This window comes from Staurois parvus, unplaced genomic scaffold, assembly GCF_062004578.1.
Source record: "Staurois parvus isolate SC_StPar_1 unplaced genomic scaffold, SC_StPar_1.0 ptg000086l, whole genome shotgun sequence".
Classification (NCBI taxonomy): domain Eukaryota; kingdom Metazoa; phylum Chordata; class Amphibia; order Anura; family Ranidae; genus Staurois; species Staurois parvus.
In genome coordinates, this window is record NW_028317882.1 from 1226576 (window position 1) to 1251262 (window position 24687).

Below are 24687 nucleotides of genomic sequence, written 5' to 3' on the forward strand. Positions count from 1 at the left end.
AGGCTAAAAAAACAAAACAAACCCATCAGAGAGATTGCAAAAATATTAGGCGTGGCCAAAACAACTGTTTGGAACATTCTTAAAAAGAAGGAACGCACCGGTGAGCTCAGCAACACCAAAAGACCCGGAAGACCACGGAAAACAACTGTGGTGGATGACCGAAGAATTCTTTCCCTGGTGAAGAAAACACCCTTCACAACAGTTGGCCAGATCAAGAACACTCTCCAGGAGGTAGGTGTATGTGTGTCAAAGTCAACAATCAAGAGAAGACTTCACCAGAGTGAATATAGAGGGTTCACCACAAGATGTAAACCATTGGTGAGCCTCAAAAACAGGAAGGCCAGATTAGAGTTTGCCAAACGACATCTAAAAAAGCCTTCACCGTTCTGGAACAACATCCTATGGGCAGATGAGACCAAGATCAACTTGTACCAGTGTGATGGGAAGAGAAGAGTATGGAGAAGGAAAGGAACTGCTCATGATCCTAAGCATACCACCTCATCAGTGAAGCATGGTGGTGGTAGTGTCATGGCGTGGGCATGTATGGCTGCCAATGGAACTGGTTCTTTTGTATTTATTGATGATGTGACTGCTGACAAAAGCAGCAGGATGAATTCTGAAGTGTTTCAGGCAATATTATCTGCTCATATTCAGCCAAATGCTTCAGAACTCATTGGACGCCACTTCACAGTGCAGATGGACAATGACCCAAAGCATACTGCAAAAGCAACCAAAGAGTTTTTTAAGGGAAAGAAGTGGAATGTTATGCAATGGCCAAGTCAATCACCTGACCTGAATCCGATTGAGCATGCATTTCACTTGCTGAAGACAAAACTGAAGGGAAAATGCCCCAAGAACAAGCAGGAACTGAAGACAGTTGCAGTAGAGGCCTGGCAGAGCATCAGCAGGGATGAAACCCAGCGTCTGGTGATGTCTATGCGTTTCAGACTTCAGGCTGTAATTGACTGCAAAGGATTTGCAACCAAGTATTAAAAAGTGAACGTTTGATTTATGATTATTATTCTGTCCCATTACTTTTGGTCCTTTAACAAGTGGGAGGCACATATGCAAACTGTTGTAATTCCTACACCGTTCACCTGATTTGGATGTAAATATCCTCAAATTAAAGCTGACAGTCTGCAGTTAAAGCACATCTTGTTTGTTTCATTTCAAATCCATTGTGGTGGTGTATAGAGCCAAAAATGTTAGAATTGTGTCGATGTCCCAATATTTATGGACCTGACTGTAAGTTTCTATACATTACTGCATGTGTTCAGGTGCATTTTTTATCATTTACATGCTTGTTCCATCTTGATTCACCATGCACATGAGGGGAAAAATAAATAAATCAACACAGGTGTTTTTAATGGTGTTGACAAATTAAAAATATAGGAAACTGCATGATACATGTGGTTTTGTGCATTTCCCATTAATCATAATAAGCCTGCTTAATGCAAGTACAAATGCACAAAATGTGACTTTTTTTCAAAAACACTACAAGCTGCAGTCCTAGATAAAAAAATGAGTCACATGGCGCTGTTTGGGATTTCTACTTCAATACATGCATTTTACTGCAGGAAAATTGTCCAGTGTGAACAGGAATTTATTCAGTCTCTGGGGCTATTGTAACATAAAAATTTAATAACAGTTTCAATATACATGTTCCACAGAAGGCAAATAGCATCTAGACATTTAGTATTTTACCAGATATAATTAATTTTAACAACATTTTAATTTCAGATGCCATTTAAATGGACAGCTCTTAAAACAAAAAAGACACACACACACACACACACACAATGTTGCTATCCAAAAAAAAAGTAAATAAAAACAATAAAAAAAAAAAAAAAAATCACCCTGGCCTATCTCACCACCTGATCATGGAATCTTTGCTCTCCTCAAGAGCAATGGCTTTTGGCAGAATCTTCCGTGTCTGACACTTCTGGTAGTATGGGATGCGTGTGTTTCCCCCCGCCACATGCTACAGTTCAGTCTGCTGGTCCCCTGCATTGCTACAGTACAGAGTAGCAATGTAGGGACTGGTGGACAGAACCACAGAGCACAGCAGGGGGACCAGGGATCGGAAACACCCAGAAATAGGCTGGATGCTGAAGATTCTTCAGCGGCCCTAGCTCTAGAGGAGGAAAAAGATTCTACCAACGGGCATTGGAATGGCCAAACATAAAACTTTTCTTTTTTTTGGACAGTGACAGAGAACCTTTATGCCCAATGCATACTGAGTGTTTAATCCAGAGCATGAGGCTCCAGCATTTAGGCCTGTGTTCCAAGCATTTGTCCATGGGCACATAATGCACTAAATGCAAGTACTGCTAGGTGCACCATCCAGCCACAGCAGTTGTCAGTCTCTGAGTTTGACAGGTTGTCAGCAAGGTACCTGGATGGTGAACCTGTGTCTTCGACATGCACTGGGGCTAAACACCCAGTGTGAGTGAGGCCTTGAGCACCAAGAAAGGTCTCATATTGATCTGTCTTACTGAATTACTTTCTCTCTCTCATAAAACCCAATCAATATCTTAGTAGTATGTTCTAAGCTGTGCTAACAGGGAAAAAAAAAAAAAAGCAGTTTGGTCATTAAAGAACCAGGGACTCATACATTCTTAAAACAAATAATAAAAACAAACAACAAAAATGTAACGTATTGCAGTTAACCAGTCCTTAGATGCAGTGGCTGTATTATTTTTATTTGTTTAAGCCAAGAACATTTTCAGCAAGTACAGAAAACACCTTTTGATCTTGACAGAAATTAAGTGGCATCTTCAGTTCCTGCATGATGAACTGGAAGCAAAAATAACCTTATATTTTAAGTCCACTTAATTAAAACAATTAAAAAACACTCACATTTGTTAGATAAGGATAGCGCTATTCGATCAAATAGTCCAGGTCCTAATCAGCAGTATGTGACATGCGTGGTGACGTTAGTGTGTCTGGCTCCGACCCAATGCATTTCAACAAATGTGACATCACATTTGACAAACCATGTTGGGGCAGAGCCAGACACGCTGATGTCACCATGTTTGATGTTTAGCCCATTGGCCAACCATGGCTCCTTCCATGGATACAGTGGAAAGAGTGAACGTGACCAACCAGATATAGGAAGGGTGTAATTCTCAGGATTAGTAAAAGGGGAAAAAAAAAAACCTACTGCAGGCTCCTCACCTAAAGACTGGAATGCTACAATACATTACATTTTGGTTTTAGAGTTTAGATACACTATAAAGTTATTGGACCAAGCTAATGCACATATTTCCTCACACCAACTTACATTTTATCAATTTTGATACAATATAAAAGGATTTTTCCAAACTGTAGTACAGGTATGATTTTCTTAGTGTATTTTTACGTCTCAGGAAGCCACAGGTACTGCAGCACTAGTGTCTGACCTCTCACTGTCTGGTGTGAAGCCGAATCAAAATTTTTCATAAACTACAGACAAAAATTATTTTTACAAAACTCCATTGCTAATTAACAAAATAATAAATAAAAAACACAGCTACATCAGCCATTTCAATTATATAGATGGTTGCCAAAATGTATAAAACATTGTCAGTTTAACATAAGATAAAAATGTATGTTTTAACACCTGAAAAAAAGTGCATTATACATGGCAGATTTTCACTTAGACTCATTTGGTAAAGTGAGGCCTTAACCTCATGTAGGGAATGGACAAAGTTTTCTACCATCAAAAAAGAAAAGCAGCAATGAAAACTACAGGTATGTTTATATCTTATCATGAAATGGACTACCTCGATGACAAATAAAAAGGTCTGATGATTGAGTCAGGCAAAAATAACATCATGGAAGAAAGATTCTTCTTCATTAAAGCGCTTTTCTGGTAAGCCATACAGCATGTCCATGGCAAAAAGCATGATTAAACAATGTGACAGGACTCCACACGCTAGTGCCAGGGTGGAGCTACAGTTACTGCACACTGTCCTTCTACTGGCTGAATGGGTGTTCATGGGAGTCAGGCTCATTGCAGAGAGACATTTAACTACGCCTCACCACTGTTGCCAGCTGAAGTCATCATTGTTTCCAAACACTAAGAAAAAGCCTAATATGGTGGAAAAGATGACTGCGTTTCCTGTGAGAACCAGTGCACATGCTCCCCAATGAATCTGTGAAGGAAAGAAATGGATTCTGCATTAGCTTCAACACTTGCACACCTAGAAATATCAAGGTGGATACAAATCACATATGGCACTTCAAAACTTTCTGCTTTTTTGCACCTTGAAAATAATCTTTGAACATGCTGTTAAACAAGAATCTTAGTTTACGCCTGCAAAAGTACTTATATGCCTGCAGCAGCCTCCAAAAGGCTACAGTTAAGGCAGAATGCCAGCTCATCTAGACAAGCAAAGCCCCAATACTCCCTCATACTGCCAAAGCATGCTCACCTCTTCCTGCATCCTCCACCTTACTACTGGCCAGTGAGAATGCCCACCATAATAATGAGCCAGCATAGACCTAAGGGCAGAAGCTAGTGGCAATATAGCGTCAGAGTTTTGGAGTCTGCTGCAGATACACGTAGGCACTTTTCATTGCCACAAGCAGCAGTTTTTTTGTTTAACTGAAAGTCCTCAAGCTACACTTTTTTTTTTAAATGGTTGAACTGCATGGACTTTTGTCTTTTTTTCAGCCAGACTATAACTACAGTTAGGTCCATATATATATGGATACAGGCACAATTTTCAAACTTTTAGCTCTGTATGCCACCAGAATGAATTGAACAAGAAACAATCCAAATGAATTTGAAGTGCAGACTTTCAGCTTTAATTCAAGAGGTTGAACATAAATATCAAGTACAAATTTTAGGAACTGCAACCATTTTTATACACAGTCCCTCCATTTTCAGGGGCTCAAAATGTAATTGGACAAATAAATATAATAACTAAAATGTTCATTTGTAATACTTTTTGAGGATCCTTTACTGGCAATGACTGCCTGAAGTCTGGAACCCATGGACATTACCAAAGACTGGGCTTCCTCCTTTTTGATGCTTTGCCAGGCTCTAACTGCCTTTAGTTTTGCCTTCAGCAAGTGAAACGCATGCTCAATTGGGTTAAGAGCAGGTGATTGACTTGGCCATTGCAGAATATTCCACTTTTCCTTCAGAAGCTCCTGGGTTGCTTTTGCAGTGTGTTTTGGATCATTGTCCATCTGTACTGTGAAGCACCGTACAATCAACTTTGCTGCATTTGGCTGAATCAAGGCTGACAGTATATCTCTAAACACTGCAGAATTCATCCGGCTGCTTCTGTCACATCATCAATAAACACCAATGACCCAGTGCCACTGGAAGCCATGCATGCCCATGCCATCACACTGCCTCCACCATGTTTTACAGATGATGTTGTGTGCCTTGGATCATGAGCTGTTCCAAGCCTTGTCCACACTCTCCTTCCCGTCAGTCAGGTACAGATTAATCTTAGTTTCATCTGTCCAAAGAATGCTTTTCCAGAACTTGTCTGGCTTTTTTAAAAAAATTTTTTGGCAAAGTCTAATCTAGCTTTTCTATTCTTCAGGCTTATGAATGGTTTGCACCTTGTGGTGAACCCGCTGTATTTTCTCTCGATTGTAGACTTTGACAATGATACGCCCACCTCCTGGAGAGTGTCCTTCATTTGTCTGAGTGTTGTGAAGGGGTTTTTCTTTACCATAGGAGAGGATCCTGCGATCATCCTCCACTGTTGTGTTCCATGGACGTCCATGCCTTTTTATGTTGCTGAGCTCACCAGTGCGGTCTTCTTTCCTTAGAATGTACCAAGCTGTTGATTTGGCCACTCCTAATGTTGCTGCTATCTCTCTGATGGATTTGTTTTGTTTTGTTTTAAAGCCTTACAATGGCCTGTTTCACTTGCATGGACAGCGCCTTTGAACTCTTGATGTAGATTCACAGCAATAGATTCCAAATGCAAATACCACACTTAGAATCAACTCCAGACCTTTTATCTGTTTAACTGATGAAGAAATAATGAAATAATAGCTCCTACCTGGCCATGAAACAGCTTTGATTCAATTGTCCAATTACTTTTGGTCCCTTGAAAAAGGGGGGGGGGGGTGGCTACCCTTAAGAGTTGTAATTCCTAAACCCTTCCTCCAATTTGGATGTACATACCCTCAAATTAAACCTGAGAGTGTGCACTTTCAGCCCATATCCATTATATAACTATAGCATGAATATGTTTTGATAAATACCTGAAAAAAAAACAAAATTGTGTCTGTGTCCAAATACAGTGGGGCAAAAAAGTATTTAGTCAGCCACCAATTGTGCAAGTTCTCCCACTTAAAAAGATGAGAGAGGCCTGTAATTGGTATCATAGGTAGACCTCAACTATGAGAGAGAAAATGAGAAAAAAAATCCAGACAATCACATTGGCTGATTTGGAAAGAATTTATTTGCAAATTATGGTGAAAAAATTTGGTCAATATCAAAAGTTCACCTCAATACTTTGTTATATATCCTTTGTTGGCAATGACAGAGGTCAAACGTTTCCTTTGTTGGCAATGACAGAGGTCAAACGTTTCCTGTTAGTCTTCACAAGGTAAGTCTTCACAAGGATGCAGATCTCCTCTAGAGCAGTGATGTTTTGGGGCTGTCGCTGGGCAACACGGACTTTCAACTCCCTCCAAAGGTTTTCTATGGGGTTGAGATCTGGAGACTGGCTAGGCCACTCCAGGACCTTGAAATGCTTCTTACAAAGCCACTCCTTCGTTGCCCGGGCGGTATGTTTGGGATCATTGTCATGTTGGAAGACCCAGCCATGTTTCATCTTCAATGCCCTTGCTGATGGAAGGAGGTTTGCACTCAAAATCTCACGATACATGGCCCCATTCATTCTGTCCTGTACATGGATCAGTCGCCCTGGTCCCTTTGCGGAGAAACAGCCCCAAAGCATGATGTTGCCACCCCCATGCTTCACAGTAGGTATGGTGTTCTTTGGATGCAACTCAGCATTCTCTCTCCTCCAAACATGACGAGTTGTGTTTCTACCAAACAGTTCTATTTTGGTTTCATCTGACCATATGACATTCTCCCAATCCTCTTCTGGATCATCCAAATGCTCTCTAGCAAACTTCAGATGGGCCCGGACATGTACTGGCTTAAGCAGGGGGACACGTCTGGCACTTCAGGATCTGAGTCCCTGGTGGCGTAGTGTTACCGATGGTAGCCTTTGTTACGTATTGAGATGAACTTTTGATATTGACCAAATACTTATTTTCCACCATAATTTGCAAATAAATTCTTTCCAAATCAGCCAATGTGATTGTGTGGATTTATTTTCTCATTTTCTCTCTCATAGTTGAGGTCTACCTATGATGCCAAATACAGGCCTCTCTCATCTTTTTAAGTGGGAGAACTTGCACAATTGGTGGCTGACTAAATACTTTTTTGCCCCACTGTATATATGGACCTAACTGTATGTAACTATGTACACTACTAAAACGTAAAAAAACACCCAATCTATTCTACAGAATAAAAAGGTGGCTATGTCGATAAACACAGCCTACACTAGAAACAGCCAGATGTACAACTTTATCTCTCTACTAAACACCACCAGGGTATTCTAGGTGTTTAAACCTATCTTCTCACATATTCTATTCTCTTTCTCTACCCCATGTTCTATCCCACCCCATCTGCACATTCTGTAGGTCGTCCATACTTCTCTATAATAACATAAGCTCTGCACTCCTTTCCTTGCTGTACTTCTATGTTGTAAGTGATGGAGTGCTGTTTCGACAATGAAAGAAAGGGTTGCTATTAATCTAATGACCTGCTTTAGCAGTGTGTGATTTGAAGAGAAGCTGTGATGAGTGAACTGCCTTTAAATTTAAAGAAAGGTTTTGTGAGACAGTGGGGTAGTTGTGAAAAGGCTACTCATATCAGTGCTGATGTGTGAGAGGTTTGACTTTGACGCAATCTTTGCTATACTTTGGGATAAATTTTGAGCTGAGTGAAAATGTCAGATTTGGAAACATTTCAACAGTCTCTCCCTTGGAACACTGCTGTGCTAGGGCTTTTCAGTGTCTAAACAGGACTAACTTTATTTGCTATATTCTTCTAAGTCCAGCTTCAACCAGCATTTTTATACCTTTCCCTGCCAGCAAGGTTCATTCAGAATGCCAAGTAGCCCAGGTCTACTGAAAACATGCTCCAGCATAATGCATTAGCATGTACTGGCGAGATCTGTGTTACTCAACATTCCCCAGGATCTCACCAGTAGAATGAGGACATAGCACTTGTCTAGGTACAGCTGGTAAAGGCTGGCGTATACCAAGTAGATAAACTACCGAACCCCCAAAGTTTTTTTTTTTTTCATTTTAATGTAGCCTTTTATGAAAAATGGAGGGGCACTGAGAAAGTAAGCAGCCCTTGATATTTTAGTGATAGGACTGCTTTAGGTTTCGAATGCTATGTCGCCTGTGAGAAAACGTTTATCTGTTCTCTCTGACAGTTGGACCAGAAGTGATGGGAAATGAGGACACAAACTGACAAAAATGTGATAAAGTTTCTAAAACATCCATATTCTGCTAAGATTTTAACTCACCACTGTTGCGCGAGCAAATACAATAGGCAGTCCAAATGCAGAAACGACTATTCCTGTTGTGAGAAATATGGCCAGCTCCTTGCAGGCATTACTGGCAGCATCTGTATCATCTACTGCTCTCTTTGCAATGCAGTATGGAATAGGGGCCAATATGTAGAAAAACAACACAAATAATGGCCAATATGCACTAGATAGGAGAGAAAAACAAATTAGTCTGGAAAATAATTTCAATTTACATCAGTTCATTCTGTTTCTTTTATGATGAAAAGATTCATCTCATTTTCCCATAAGAATTCTATAGAGATATTTTCTAAAATAAGTATTTGATAGATAACATTGTATCAAAGCTCCTCATACTGGGAAGAAAAGAAAAATATGCATATCCAATAAATAAAAATTGTCAATCTGAAAAATCCCTTGGCTGGATTGAGCAAGCATGTATCTGTGGAGCTGAAGGTGAATAAAGTTAGTTTAGGGCAAAGGGGCAAACATGATAAAGTGCATTTTTTCTTAAACTGCCATTATCCTTTAACAACTGAGAGACAAAACCTGATTAGTTGATATGGATTATTGCAACAGAGAATTAACGAGAATGATAAACCTACCTATATTGTGGCAATGCACAGCCGAGCATCAAAAACATCAGACCGATTGCTCCTCCAAAAGAGAGACTGATCAGGGCTAGAACAAAGCAGAAAAGGACAAACAAGTATTTTGAGTCAAAAACGTTAACCAAATTCATATAAATAATTGTCGTATTTATGAAAGATTAAATCAGAGGCAGCATTGTGTAAGGCATTTGATAGTTAAACACAACCATACAATAATGTTTTAAACTTAATAAAGATAATTTAACCTGACAATAAATCCAAAATTTTGTAGCGAGGACTTCTTTTCTCAAAACAAATGCTGGTACCAGAACCACCCTATAATATATATATCTTTGGCTTGGATGTGAAGGCTGCACACAAAATGACACAAACAAGTGAATCTCATACATGTGAATACCCACAGAGGAGATGGTAAATAGGGCACAAAGACGAGATTGTAACAAGGATGGGCACACGGGATCATATCCAGGATGTGCAGATGAGATGATCTGGTTCTGTCTTTGCATCCTTAATACAATCTTATCTTTGAACCCTTAATATTGTATTATCTTTAGCCCTTCATACCAAGGGCGCAAAGACGAGAAGATATTACGGGCACAAGGATGGGACCGTATCTAAAATGTAAAGACAAGGAGATATCAAGGGCGCACAAGTGAGATAGTTTCCAGGGCACAAGAACTAAACAGTGACCAAGGCGCAAATAAGAGGCAGTATTCAGGGTGAACATAAGGCATATCAAGGGTGTCTTTATGCTGACGATTTTCTGTAGGACTCAATAAGCTGTTCCTCTGTGAACACATACGAGATGGTCCCCAGAGTACAAAGGCGAGACCGTATTTTGGGAGTAAAGATGGGGGGGGGGGGTATCCAGACCCTAAAATGTGATGGCATCCAGGGCAAAAAAGACAAGACGGCATCAAGAGTGTAAAGTCAAAAAACAAGAGAGTGTAAAAACAAAATGGCAACCAGGGCGCAAACACATGACAGTATCACGGATGTGAACACGAGACGGTCTCCAAGACAGCATCTGGGGTGCAAAGACGAGACGGCATCCAAGAAAGTACCCACGGCGCAAATTCGAGACTGTATCCAAAACTGTATTGTTTCATTGATGTTATCAACTTAGTCTCTTTATGCCCTGGAACAAGTCGAGTTTTTCTGCAGGGGGCAAAAAAGGAGTCACATCCAGGGTGCAAAGACAAAAAGGCATTAAGGGCGCAAAGACAAGATGGTCTCTGAGACGGCATCTGGGGCGCAAAGACGAGACGGTTTCCGAGACGGCATCAAGGGTGCAAAGACGAGGCGGTCTCCGAGACGGCATCCGGGGCTCAAAGGAGAGTACACAGCTCAAAACAATTAAAGGAACATTTTGAAAACACATCAGACTTCAATGATGAAAAATATCATGCTGGATATCTATACTGATATGGACTGGGTAATGTGTTAGGAACGTAAGGATGCCCCATCCAGACACCCAGAAAATCAAAGTGAAAAAATGATGCAACAGGCTAGTCCATTTTGCTGAAATTTCATTGCATCAACTCAAAATAGTACTCAGTAGTTTGTATGGCCCCCACGTGCCTGTATGCATGCCTGACATCGGGGCATGCTCATAACAATGGATGGTGTCCTGGGGTATTTCCTCCCAGATCTGGACCAGGGCATAATTGAGCTCCTGGACAGTCTGAGGTGCAACCTGGCAGCATGGATGGACCGAAACATGATATCCCAGAGGTGTTCTATTGGATATAGGTCAGGCGAGCATGGGGGCCATTCAATGGTATCAATTCCTTCATCCTCCAGGAACTGCCTGCATGCTCTCAGCACATGAGGCTGGGCATTGTCGTGCACCAAGAGGAACTGCACCAGTGTAGGGTCTGATAATGGGTTCAAGGTTTCAGTAAGGGTGCCATTGTCTAGCCTGTAGAGGTCTGTGCGTCCCTCCATGGATATGCCTCCCCAGACCATCACTGACCCACCACCAAAACGGTCATGCTGAACGATGTTACAGGCAGCATAACATTCTCCACAGCTTTTCCAGACCCTTTCATATCTGTCACATGTGCACAGGGTGATCCTGCTCTCATCTGTGAAAAGCACAGGGCACCAGTGGCGGACCTGCCAATTCTGGTGTTCAATGGCAAATACCAATCGAGCTCTATGGTGCCGGGCAATGAGCACAGGGCCCACTAGAGGAAAATCGGGCCCTCAAGTCTGTTTCTGGTTGTTTGGTCAGAGACATTCACACCAGTGGCCTGCTGCAGGTTATTTTGTAGGGCTCTGGCAGTGCTCATCCTGTTCCTCCTTGTACAATGGAGCAGATACCGGTCCTGCTGATCGGTTAAGGACCGGACCTTCTACGGCCCTGTCCAGCTCTCCTAGAGTAACTGTCTGTATCCTGGAATCTCCTCCATGCTCTTCAGACTGCTGGGAGACATAGCAAACCTTCTGGCAATGGCATGTATTCATGTGCCATCCTGGAGGAGTTGGACTACCTGTGTGACCTCTGTAGGGTCCAAGTATCACTTCCTGCTTCCAGTAGTGACACTGACCCTAGCCAAATGCAAAACTAGTGAAAAACAGTCAGAAAAGAGGAGTAGGGAAAAAAATGTCAGTGGCCTCAACCTGTAAAACCATTCCTGTTCTGGGGGTCATCTCATTGTTGTCCATCTAGTGTAACCTGTTAATTTCATTAACACCAAAGCAGCTGAAACTGATTAACAACCCCTTATGATACTTAACGGACTAGATCTATATCCCAGGAGTTTAATTGACTTGATGCTATACTCTCAGGGTGCATAAAAACTGATTTAAAAAAAAAAAAAAAAAAAAAAACCTGGATTTTTTTTTAATTTAAAATCAGATTTTTATCAAATGTATTTTCATAAAATGCTTTTGGAGTAAAAATCTATCTAAAGATAGTTTTCTATTTAAGATACATTAACCACTTGCCTACCAGCCACTTATACCCCCTTCCTTACCAGGCCAATTTTCAGCTTTCAGCGCTGCCGCACTTTGATTGACAATTGCGCGGTCATGCAACATTGTACCCATATGAAATTTTGATCATTTTTTCTCACAAATAGAGCTTTCTTTTGGTGGTATTTAATGGCCACTGGGCGCTTTACTTTTTGCGCTATAAATAAAAAAAGTGCAAAAAATTTGAAAAAAAAAATTTTTCTTTGTTTCTATTATAAAATTTTTCAAACAGGTATTTTTTTCTCCTTCACTGATGTGCGTTGATGAGGCAGCACTGATGGGCACTGATAGGCGGCACTGATAAGCACTGATAGGCAGCACTAAAAGGGAACTGATAGGCAGTACTAATGAGGTGGCACGGATAGGCGGCACTGATAGACAGCACTAATGAGGTGTCACGGATAGGCGGCATTAATATGCAGCACTGATAGGCGGCACTGATGATGGGTACTGATAGACGGCACTGACTGGCATCACTAATGGGCACTGACTGGCACAACCCCTGGGCACTGACTGGTGGCACTGACTGGCAGCACTGGTGGGCTGCACAGGTGGGCGGGCACAGGTGGGTGGGCACAGGTGGGTGGGCACAGGTGGGTGGCACTTCTGGGCACAGGTAGGTGGCACTGCAGAGTGGCACAGGTGGGTGATCTGCTGGGCACAGGAGGGTGATCTGCTGGGCACAGGTGGGCGGAGCTAGTGGGCGCACTGCTGGGCACAGGTGGGCGGAACTTGCGGGTGGCACTGCTGGGCACCGATCATCAGGGCACTGATCATCAGTGTTCTGATGATCGGTGCCGATCCCCGCTGTGACAACTGCCGGTTCTCGGCAGTACTTTCCTCACGATCTGACAGCGTGAGGAAAGTGCAGCCGAGAACCGGCACTTGCATTTCCCTCTGATCAGCGTGTCATTGGACACCGCTGATCACGTGGTAAAAGGCCGCTGTGATTGGCCTTTTACCACATCACGTGATCAGCTGTGTCCGTAGGACACAGCGATCACGGAGATCGCCGGGTGCGCGCCGGAGAGAGTCATATGACGTCCACCCAGAACTGGCCGGCCGCAGTGAAGCCATCATTCGGCTATCTGCAGTCGGCAACTAGTTAATAATGTAGTTTATTTAGCATGAAATGGAGCTTAGTTATGTAGCATGAGGCTGTATATGGTAGGCACTGGCAGGTGGCATTGATGTTGCACTGGCAGGTGGCATTGATGGACACTGACAGGTGGCACTGCTGGGGCTACACTGATTATCAGTGCTCTGATGATCAGTGTACATGTCCCTTCTGAGGGATGCTAATTACCGGCTCTCCACTCCTCACGAGCTGTCAGCGTGACAGCTTGTGAGGAGAGAAATGCTGATAAATGCATTTCCCTATTTACATGCGATCAGCTGTGATTGGACACAGCTGATCACATGACTGAGCCGACATCTTCGGCTCTTGTTGTTGATCGGTGATCTGCTGTGTTCGGGGGACACGGCGCACCTCCAATCGCCGCGCTACCAGCAAAAATGAGTAGGATTCGGTACATTTAAAGAGCACCTGTCATTTTAGATCCATCGTGGAAGCGCCTGCTCACCTTCTGCGGCCACATCCCTCACCTTGTTGTGTTACTGCCACATCACCAGCCGGTAAGTCAACTGCATGTCAAAGGAGGAGCCGCTGCAGGACAGAGGTGACAGTTGCTCTTTAAAAATTATGATTTATATCGAGCCTTTTCACTAGTGATTTAAATCAAATCCACCCTGTATACTCTGATTAAAAAATGTTCCTTTAATTTTTTTGAGCAGTGTAGATATCCAGCATGATATTTTTCCCCATTGAGATCTGATATACAGTAGCTCACAGAAGTGAGTACACCCCTCACATTTTTGTAAATATTTTATTCTATCTTTTCATGTGACAACACTGAAGAAATGACACTTTTCTACAATGTAAAGTAGTGAGTGTACAGCTTGTATAACAGTGTAAATTTGCTGTCCCCTCAAAATAACTCAACACACAGCCATTAATGTCTAAACTGCTGGCAACTAAAGTGAGTACACCCCTAAGTGAAAATGTCCAAATTGGGCCCAATTAGCCATTTTCCCTCCCCGATGTCATGTGACTTCTTAGTGTTACAAGGTCTCAGGTGTGAATGGGGAGAAGGTGTGTTACATTTGGTGTTATTGCTCTCACTCTCTCATACTGGTCACTGGAAGTTCAACATGGCACCTCATGGCAAAGAACTCTGAGGATCTGAAAAAAAGAATTGTTGCTCTACATAAAGATGGCCTAGGCCAGGGGTGGGCAAACTTTTTGACTTGAGGGCTGCAATGGGTTCATATATTGGACCCGGGGGCCGGACCAAGAATAGATGAATGATGTGTATGAGTATACGGCCCGCGGGCCGTAGTTTGCCCATTGCTGGCCTAGGCAATAAGAAGATTGCCAAGACCCTGAAACTGATCTGCAGCACAGTGGCAAGACCATACAACGGTGTAACAGGACGGGTTCCACTCAGAACAGGCTGCGCCATGGTTGACCAAAGGATTTGAGTGCACAGCGTCATATCCAGAGGTTGTCTTTGGAAAATAGACATACGAGTGCTGCCAGCATTGCTGCAGAGGTTGAACGGGTGGGGGGTCAGCCTGTCAGTGCTCAGACCATACGTCGCACACTGCATCAGATTGGTCTGCATGGGTGTCGTCCCAGAAGGAAGCCTCTTCTAATGATGATGCACAAGAAAGCCCCCAAACAGTTTGCTGAAGACAAGCAGACTAAGGACATGGATTACTGGAACCATGTCCTGTGGTCTGATGAGACCAAGATAAACTGATTTGGTTCAGATGGTATCACGCGTGTGTGGCGGCAACCAGGTGAGGAGTGTGACGATCGCAACGTCAGATTCCAGCCCTTCTCACCAAACCCGTGACCGAAGGACTAGCCAATCTAAAACCATGATGTCACGTGCGCAACAATGCCATGCCGAGCTGCACCCTGCACAAAGATTTTCCAGCTAATGGACTACAATCTGTGTACCTGCAGCCTGAACGCGATTGTTACTGGGTCAGGTTAAATGCGCAATTAACCCTTCACACTGCCACCACCTCCTTTTTGTACAGAGAAAGAGGAAACTCTGCAATATTAGCCATAACACTATGATGGTTGGATAATCGTCTGTATACCACTGTCACCGCAAGCAGGCTATACAGAGGGTTAAACACACAGTAGCGCTCTTCAGCGGCAGGAATTCGTAATTTGCATTAACAAGCTTTAGAAACAGTTCAACACTTTCAGAAAGTAAGATTACTAAAAGGTCAAAAGGATGCAATAAAAATATTTACAGGAAAAGATGTAGCCAATATATATATATATATAAATATACAAAGAACAATAGCACAGCAAAGAGATAACAGAAAGGAATTTAGAGAGTTAAAGTACTTTCCAGTCAGCCTTGGTGTAAGCAGCTTCAAGTTTCATAAATCAAAGGGATTTCTTGTCTCTGTCAGTTTCGATGTTAAGACAAGAGACTCTTCTTTCTCTCACCCTTAACTCAGCTTAGCTTTTCTAGTATCTCCACCAGGTGCCTCTCTGGAGCAGTAACCAATTGTCTCCTTTTGGGGAGGGAGGTGTAAGTGGAGCCCTAAGTTATGACTAGAAACTCTCGTAGCTGCTATTATGATTCATAACTTAGTCTCGGTACATGTAACATTCCACCCATGGGTAGATTAATATGCAGACGCATCTGCGGAACGGTTAGATATGAAATATTTGCGTGAATGGTTCAGGAGATATAATTTTCTGCTTTTTTATATATTGCAGCTAGGGAATGTAATATACCAAATGGTTTGTATTAACTTAAACAATCTGACGATATGCCTGGTTTTTATGTAAGTTTCTCATATTCCAAGATATGAAATCATAGGGGAAAATGGATGTTGAATGTGGTGTCTAGTTTATTACTTCTCTGGAATGTCTTTTAACTCAGTGAAGGGCTTGGTTTACGCTTTTACGATATCCAAGATTGCCCAACTAACAGACAGCTAGGCCCCAGCTCCATTGGGGGTTCTATAGCTCTGGAGCTTTCCTGCTGTGCTTTGGCTGCCTGTGACCTCTGTCATCACTCAGCCCACATGTCACTCCACAGCGAGGGAGGTGGGAGAATGATTGGAGGAGGCAGCCTGCTTTGGGAGAGAGAAATGGTACAACATGGAAAACTTAACAAAATGGAGGTTCATATTCACCTCTGGATGCACGATTGCTACAAGGAGTACAAAGACAAGTGTGTCTTGCCTACAGTCAAGCATGGTGGTGGGAGTGTCATGGTCTGGGGCTACATGATTGCTGTCGGCACTGGGGAGCTATAGTTCATTGAGGGAACCATGAATGCCAACATGTACTGTGACATACTGAAGCAGAGCATGATCCCATCCCCTCGGAGACTGGGCCACAGGGCAGTATTCCAACATGATAACGACCCCAAACACACCTTCAAGATGACCACTGCCTTGCTAAAGAAGCTGAGGGTAAAGGTGATGGACTGGCCAAGCATGTCTCCAGATTGATCAAACGGAAGATGGAGGAGCGAAAGGTCTCCAACATCCACCAGCTCCATGATGTCGTCACAGAGGAGTGGAAGAGGACTCCAGTGGCAACCTGTGAAGCTCTGGTGAATTCCATGCCCAAGAGGGTTAAAGCAGTGCTGGAAAATAATGGTGGCCACACAAAATATTGACACTTTGGGCCCAATTTGGACATTTTCACTTAGGGGTGTACTCACGTTTGTTGCCAGTGGTTTAGACATTAATGGCTGTGTGTTGAGTTATTTTGAGGGGACAGCAAATTTACACTGTTATACAAGCTGTACACTCACTACTTTACATTGTAGCAAAGTGTCATTTCTTCAGTGTTGTCACATGAAAAGATAGAATAAAATATTTACAAAAATGTGAGGGGTCTACTCACTTCTGTGAGATACTGTATATAATAGACAGAGAGAGATATTTTATACATATATGTTTTTCTTTTTGTAACACAAGAAGACTTAACATCAAACATATTGTCATATGCGAAACTCAAAATAAAAACATTTGCAACGCAAAAAAAGTGGGAAAGAACACTATTTATAACTGCTATGCATTCAACATAAAAAACTATGGAAAGTGCTGGGTGTCCTGTTATATACAATCATAAATACAAAGGGAAAGCAGAAAGCTACCAAAACAAATACTCACTGCAATTATCCTGTGTAGTTTCCATCTCTTAATGTTGTTTGAAATGTAAATGATGGGGCATGCAGTAACCACAGCAAAAGAATTTGTCTATCAGATATATGAATTTAGTTGAATACATCCAAAACTAAAGATTGTCCCAAATGCAGGCAGGCAGTCACTGACTGGAGAAACGAAGACTACCTCTGGAAAGTAGTCAGCAGCCAGTCATCTGACTGCACTAAGCCCCCAAGCATGTTTCTAACTCTTGAAATACACCCTGATCAAAGACAAAAATTCAGTATTACATTTATTTTGCTTCCACAGCAGCAATATGCACCTCCCATCATGATTTAACCCAATGTCTTAATTATTTGTCTGGTCGGAACTTGAATCCCCTAATCGACTTTAATTATTATACATTGTACACTTTAATTACAGAATGATAGAAAGGGTATCTTGTATGATTCTCTCTGACTTATACCAATGGTCTCCAAACTGCGGCCCCTTGCTTGCCTCAACCAGCCCTTGGGGCACATTTCCTTCCCCTAATACAAGACACTATTCCTCCCACTAACACCAACCATGGGACACTATTCCTCCCACTGACACCAACCATGGGGCACTATTTCTCCCAATGACACCAACCATGGAACACTGTTTCGCTCACTGACAGCAACGGGGCACTATTCTTCTTACTGATACCAACAGCAGGGCACTTTTTCTCCTACTGACACCAATGATAGGGCACTATTTCGCACAGTGACACCAACGATGGGGTGCTATTCCTCCCCCTAATACCAAAGATGCATTGTTTATGCCCACTAACACCAGAATCATTTTATCTCCCAATGTCCACAGTCTGGCCCCCCTAAAGTCTGAAGGCCAGTAAACTGGCACTTTGTTCAGTAAGTATGGAGACCCCTGACTTATACAATGCCTGCATGCATAGCATTCCTACTACTGTTAAATTCTGGCCAGAGAGAAAGGACTGGGAGCCTGCTGTTCCCAAAATTCACTCCTCCAGCATGGGGTTTAAAGGTCGACAAAGCCTTAGTGGATATCTATTGGTTATATTAAGTAAAATTAAGAGGTGGATGAGGGGATTTGAGATTCGTACTTGTGTGCCCATGTATGGATACAAACAATACCCCTCCCAAAAAAGTATTAAGAAATTAAGCATTAACAGTAGGATGGGCTTAAAGGGGCATAGGTAAATAAAACCCAAGTGCTACAAGTGAAAAAAAACAAAACAAAAAAAACTACTCGCCCTATAGTTAGTGCACACATGCCACAAAACACCCTTTACTGACTGTGCAACAAGCGAGGAGGTATGACATCACAGAACTGGGCTTTTTTTCATGGGGTAGCATATTTGCGTATCTGTCTGTGCTGGGAGCGCACCACACAACACGCTCCCAGCACAAAGCCCGGGGTGTCACTGAGAGCCCCAGGTCCCGTTCTAATGATTGGGACCCGGGACTGCCAATTCCAAGTCACATAATCGCTATGAAAGCCTTTGATTGGCTATCACAGTGATCAATCACTGTACAGTCTACCCCTTTTTTTTTTTCTGTCTATGAATGGAGGAGAGAGATACATTGCATCGCTCTCCTTGCATAGAAGGGGGGGGGGGGGACCTGTTAAAAAAAAAAAAAAAAAGAAGAAAAAAAGAAAATATTAAAAAATAAAAGAAAAAATACCTAGAACAAGGTTTGATCTAGTTCAGTGCCAGGGTTAGTGTTTGGGTCAAGGTCAGGATTCATTTTTTTTTTTAAATTGGTATCAGTGTCAATGTGTTTTAGGAAAAAAAAAAAACAAAAAACAAAAATGTGGACTATTGTTTCTGGGTTGTACTGTACAAAAAATAACATACACATATACGGTATCGCTGCGAACGTCAAGAGCTGGAAAATTTATTTTGGGTTGTTCTTTGGTGGTAGGTTATGGTAGTAACAAGAAACACACACAGCTAAATTAAAAAAAATATTTTTTTTCTCTATTTTGGGCCAGTTTTCCTTTGATAATAATAATTAAAAAAAAAAATCAGGAGATATCCATTACCATTTATTTTATCCTGAAAAAAACTAGGTATAATCCACCTGGATATACAAAGTTGTCATGATATGTACGGTTTTACTGCAAAATTGTGCTTAGACGTTAAATTTGTTTTACCTGTAGGCATGAAGGGGTTAAAGAAGAATTTCTTAGAGTACAATAGTCAGGAGTATGAAACAAGTGATGGGAATTTATCAAAAGTCGAGCAGCTGTGCATGGCAACCAGTTTCTATCTTCTGCTTATTCTGCTAATTCAGTCAGTTAACCACTTGCCGCCCAGCCACTGTACATATACGGCGGCAGGGCGGCACTCGCAGGCAAAATCACGTTTTAAAACGTATGTTTTGTAAACAAATAGGGGGCGTGTGCGAGGCGCGCCGCCGCCCATCTGTCCCGCCGATCACTGCCGCAGATGTGAGTCGCCGGGTCACAGCCGGTCCTTAGCGGCTATGTCCCGGCGATCGGCGGTAAACACTGACAGACAGCACAGCTGCAGTAGCTGTGCTGTCTGTCACTTCCCTCGAGGATGAGCTGATCGAGAAAGAACAGTTTCTCTTTCTCGATCAGCCTTGTCCCACCCAGTACAGCCCCCCGCCCCCTAGTAAAACACTCCCCTCACTCCTATAACCCTTCCATGCAAAATAAAGTTAACCCCTTCCTCCCCATTGCCATTAGTACAGCGTCAGTGGTTTTTTTTTGCACTGATCACTGTATTAGTGTTTTTGGGGATGTCAGTGACCCCAAGTCAGTACCCCCCAATGTCAGAATGTCCGCCGCAGTCCCGCCATAAGTCGCTGGTCGCTGCCATAAGTCCCTGATTGCCGCCATAATTCGCTGATCGCCGCCATTATTAGTATAAAAAAAAAAAACTAAAAATCCCAGTATCTTTCCCGCAATTTGTAAACACTATAACTTTCACGTAAACCAATTAATTTACACGTATTGGGTTTTTTTTTTTTTTAGCAAAGACATGTTGCAGAATGCATTTTGGCAGAAAATTATGACTAAATTTGATTTTTACATTTTTTTTTTACTGGACATGTTTTATAGCAAAAAGTCCAAAATATTGTTTTTTTTTGTGTTTTTTGTGTGAAAAAAAGGACATAAATTTCGTTTGGGTGCAGCATTGCATGACCACGCAATTATCAGTTGAATTAGTGCAGCGCCAAGTAGCAAAAAGAGGCCTGGTCATTAAGGGGGGTAAATCCTCTGGAGCTCAAGTGGTTAAGTGTTGAGAGTGAAAGATAGCAGCGGTTGCCATGCACAGCTACTCCAGCTTTGATTATAGTGCAGAGGTCAGGAGTGTATAATGCACAGGTCACTTTACAGGGTACAACTAAAGTTACTGCCTCTTACCAGTCCAAATCACCCTCTTCCCCTTATTCCAAGAACACACCCCCCACAGTACAGATCTAATCCAACATTCCTAAATCCCCCCTCCCAACAGATTTCCCCCAACACAGTCCCTCAGGACAGTTCAATCCCTCTACAGCACAAACCCCACAGTATAGACAGACCCCCTCCCCCCCATCAAGGACCCTTCAGTACAGACTCCCCCATCTATGGCACAAACTGATCCCCCTCAGCACAGACCAACCACCCTCAAACAAACCCCCCCTTCCCAGCACCAACCCCCTCTAGCACAGACCCCCCTCAGCAACCTCCCCATGTGCCTTCCCCCAGCACAGATTGACACCTTAGTGCAGACCAACCCCTCACCCCAGCATAGACCCCTCAGCACACCCCCCACCCAGTACAGACTGACCCATTTTGCCCTTAGCACAGACCACACACCCCAAACGACCACCACCACAGACCGACCCAGCCCCTTAAGCACCTTCAACAAAGACTGACCCGCACAGCAATGACCTACCCCCCCCCAGCACAGATCCCTTTTCCCCAGTGCAGACCCCTCAGCACAGACTGACCTTCCCCAACAAAAACAGAGCCGTCTGGCTTTACGTGACCCCTAAAAACTCATCTCCTCAAGAAAACTCATCCCACCTCCACCTAATAAACCAATCTTTTTTCTCCATCAATGCATCCGCACACAGAGACATTCCTTTTAGATTGTAAGCTTCGACTAGTAGGGCCGCCTAACCCCTCCTGGCCTAAACTATATTGTAACCATACGGTCTCCCGTGATAGGATTCACAAATTGCTGTTTTGTCCTGAATGGGGAAAGCACACGTTTGCTCTCACACTGTGCTCTAAGCATCTAATGAAGCCAAAGCAGTAAATTGTCACAAAGAAACTTTCCATAACAGCAACAGTTAGCCCAGGGCAGCCTGTATACTAGTACAGCAGTGGCATGCACCGATAAGCCGTCCAACTAATACCGAGTAGGTCCTCTTTATTTACAGCCAAAACAGTCCTGGAAGTTGCAAGGTGGGGCTTCATGACTTGTTTTTCCAGCACATCCCACAGATGCTCGATTGGATTGAGATCTGGAGAATTTGGAGGCCAAGTCAACACCTCAAACTCATTGTGTTTATCAAACCCTTTTACCTCTGCCAACATGATCTTTCAGACCAGGCCACCTTCTTCCTTTGCTCCATAGTCAAATGTTCATGTGCACATTGTAGGTGCTTTTGGCTGTGGACAGCTGTGGTCAGCATGGGCACCCTGACCGGTCTGCCGCTATGCAGCCCCATACACAAGAACCTGAGATGACCATTTTTTTCTGCTTTCAACACATCAACTTTAGGGACAACATGTTTTATTGTTGTCCAATACAGAGATCTGCTGACCTTTGCTTGCCTTTATCTGTCCCTTGAAGCCCTTTTCCTGCCACTGACGACAGGGCGCTCGGCCCCCCAGTGACACCTACGACGGGGCGCTGCTCCCCCCACTGACGGGGCGCTGCTCCCCCCACTGACACCAACAACAGGGCACTATTCCTCCCAATGACAAACCACAGGGCATCATTTACCCTCACTGGCCACAGTCTGTCTCCCTAAAATCTGTAAGACAGTAGGGTCTTCCCCATTACTTGGAGATCCCTGGTCTAATACATCCCACCAATTTTCAGATGCCATTGTAATGGGATAATCATTCACTTGATTTGTCAGTGGTCATAAAGGTATTGTTGAACGGTGTATAAATGAAATAACAAGAACATGTTGCATTGTCCTGAATGGGGGAATGCACAGGTTTACTAAAACGCCATGGCACAAAATCTGCATGCAGCTCTGCATAGAAACCAATCAGCTTCCAGGTTTTATTGTCGAAGCTTAACTGAACAAGCTGAAGTTGGAAGTTGATTGGCTGCCATGCACAGCTGCACCAGATTCTGAGTGCTCCAGGTTTAGTAAATCAATGTTCATTAATCTAATAAGGTGAATGCAGTAAAGTGAGAGGGAGAGAGATTGTGTGTAAGCAGTGTGTTACCTTTGATTCCAGCCATTGAGCAGAGTGGATGGGTGTCGCGGAGTCTTGCAGTGCACCGTGTGTAGTCGCTCAGCTATCACACATAGGTCTCCCCTACACCCGCTCACTTCCACAAGCTATTATCGGCGCCTCTGTTGACAAGACACACACAACTTCCGCCAGAAAGCCTGCAGATCAGCCCCTTGAACCGAAGCTTCCGGTCCTCACCTAACTTTATTAGCAACGTGTCCTGAAAGACGATGTCACGAGTCTCCGCCCTCCGCTCTCCGCTCTGCCAATCGCTGTATTACATGTACAAGGAAGCGGAAGTCAAGAAAACGAGTGATGAAACTTTGTGTAATACGACATCAATAATAACACGGACTGTCAGCGTGTATGAGGAGGAGGATGAAGATGTCACGTATGTTTGTAGGATCCTTCCTAGGTCTCCTGGCCGTGCTGCAGATGTCCGGGGTCCAGGGCTGGAGCCAACAAGGTGAGATGAATGGGGCTCATTACTATGGGATCTGTGGAGGGATCATTGCTGTGCCATTACATTAGTCTGTTCATGTAATACACTCATCTGTGTACCTCATATACTTTGATTGCTTAGATTCTGTATTATTACCTGTAAAGAGAACCTGTTACACCTACCTGACACAAGATATAGCTAGATAAAGAGCAGGGCTCTTAAAGTGGAACTCCACCCAAAAGGGGAAGTTCTGTTTTAAGCCTTTGTCCCCCGCTCCCCATTAAGGATTGGCACCTTTGGGGAGGCGTACCCAAATTTGACAGGTAGCCACTCCTACTTCTGTTGTGATCTCCAAAGGCGATCAGAAGCAGAAGTTTCAACCCCCCTCCTTTCCCGTAGTCTTCTGGGACATGTGACAGGTCCCAGAAGATTACGGGGCCATTCACAAAGCGCAGCACTACTTGTGCATGCGCAGTGGGCACCCAGCTGTGAAGCTGCAAGCTGTCACAGCCAGGTACCCACACTGAAGATGCCGGGGAGAGAAGATGGCCGGTAAAACCAGCTGTGGCGTGGATAGAGTAAGAAAGGGTTATGACCTCTGTAAGGTTTATTTTTGCCATCTGTACCTTGTTGGGGAGATTTCCCTTCACTTTCTGTCCAATAGCCAAACAGGAAGTGAGAAAAAATTCCTTTAAAGTGAGGGAATCTCATTGGTGGATTTAATATCTACTCCTGTTCTGGTGACAACCCAAAATTTGTAATTTTACTTTCAATGATAATGGTAGACAGATCAAAGAGAAAAGGGGAATCTCCTTAAGGCTCCATTCATATTAGCGCATCTCTAAATTTGCACGATTTGTGGTGTGAATTTGATCCGACTTTACATTTGCATCAAAAAGTTGTACCAAGGTAGTGTAGGAACTACTTTGAAGTTGCACAGATTTGAATGGTACTCATTGGGAAAAATGGAGTGCGGCTGGTCATGCGACTTTGGACTCCTAAGTCGCACAAGTGTGAATGGACTCTGAAGGATAAGTTCACCATTTTTGACATGTTCTATTCCGGGTGTTACATGTTATGAACGGACCACCCCCGCACCCCCCGATCTTCTCCTTCCGCTAGCTGTCACAATTTAAAAAAAAAATAAGGGGTCGGCTTTTTAGTTCTCAATGAACTACCACAGCGCTGTGGTGGTTTATTGATTCTTCCTATCAGTAAGTATCGGCTTTCCCATACAAGGAAGTAGATACTCTGACAGATCTGGATGGCATCAGAACTCCAGACTCCTAACACAAAAAATAATAAATGCACATATTTTTTTACCACATTTTTTGTTGAAAGTATGTGCAATTCATATCGCACGACGCCTGGGGCATGCAGTTCCAGGCTCCAGGCAGGTAATATTTTTTTTTTTTTGACTTTAGCCCTGCTGCGG

General features: G+C 43.2%; 2 protein-coding genes across 3 annotated transcripts in view; one reads left to right on the forward strand and one right to left on the reverse strand.

The window, feature by feature from the left end:
- Positions 1-1621: 1621 nt before the first annotated feature.
- Positions 1622-22967, reverse strand: LEPROTL1 (leptin receptor overlapping transcript like 1). The gene is made up of 4 exons (XM_089669973.1): positions 22802-22967; positions 9173-9248; positions 8568-8754; positions 1622-4136 (listed from the first exon to the last, which is right to left on the reverse strand). Exons 1-4 carry the CDS (start codon positions 22815-22817, stop codon positions 4020-4022), a joined length of 396 nt encoding a protein of 131 aa, XP_089526099.1. The 5' UTR covers positions 22818-22967; the 3' UTR covers positions 1622-4019.
- Positions 22968-23046: 79 nt separating this feature from the next.
- Positions 23047-24687, forward strand: part of SARAF (store-operated calcium entry associated regulatory factor) — a 40391-nt gene continuing 38750 nt past the window's right edge. The window contains exon 1 of one of the 2 annotated variants that reach the window (XR_016311693.1): positions 23047-23276. Coding sequence is in view for 1 of the 2 variants with exons in the window: in XM_089669974.1 (XP_089526100.1) it covers positions 23177-23276 (100 nt within the window). In the remaining variant the exon portion in view is untranslated. The remainder of the gene's footprint in view (positions 23277-24687) is intronic. The other variant, XM_089669974.1, reaches the window with a different exon arrangement.

Bases quoted from the DNA above. Each gene is read 5' to 3' on its own strand.
- LEPROTL1 (XM_089669973.1), bottom strand. The intron at 8,755-9,172 runs GTAGGTTTATCA...TCTCCTATCTAG, and splicing joins TGTGCATTGCCACAATATAG to TGCATATTGGCCATTATTTG. The intron at 4,137-8,567 runs GTGAGTTAAAAT...TTTCCTTCACAG, and splicing joins TATTTGCTCGCGCAACAGTG to ATTCATTGGGGAGCATGTGC.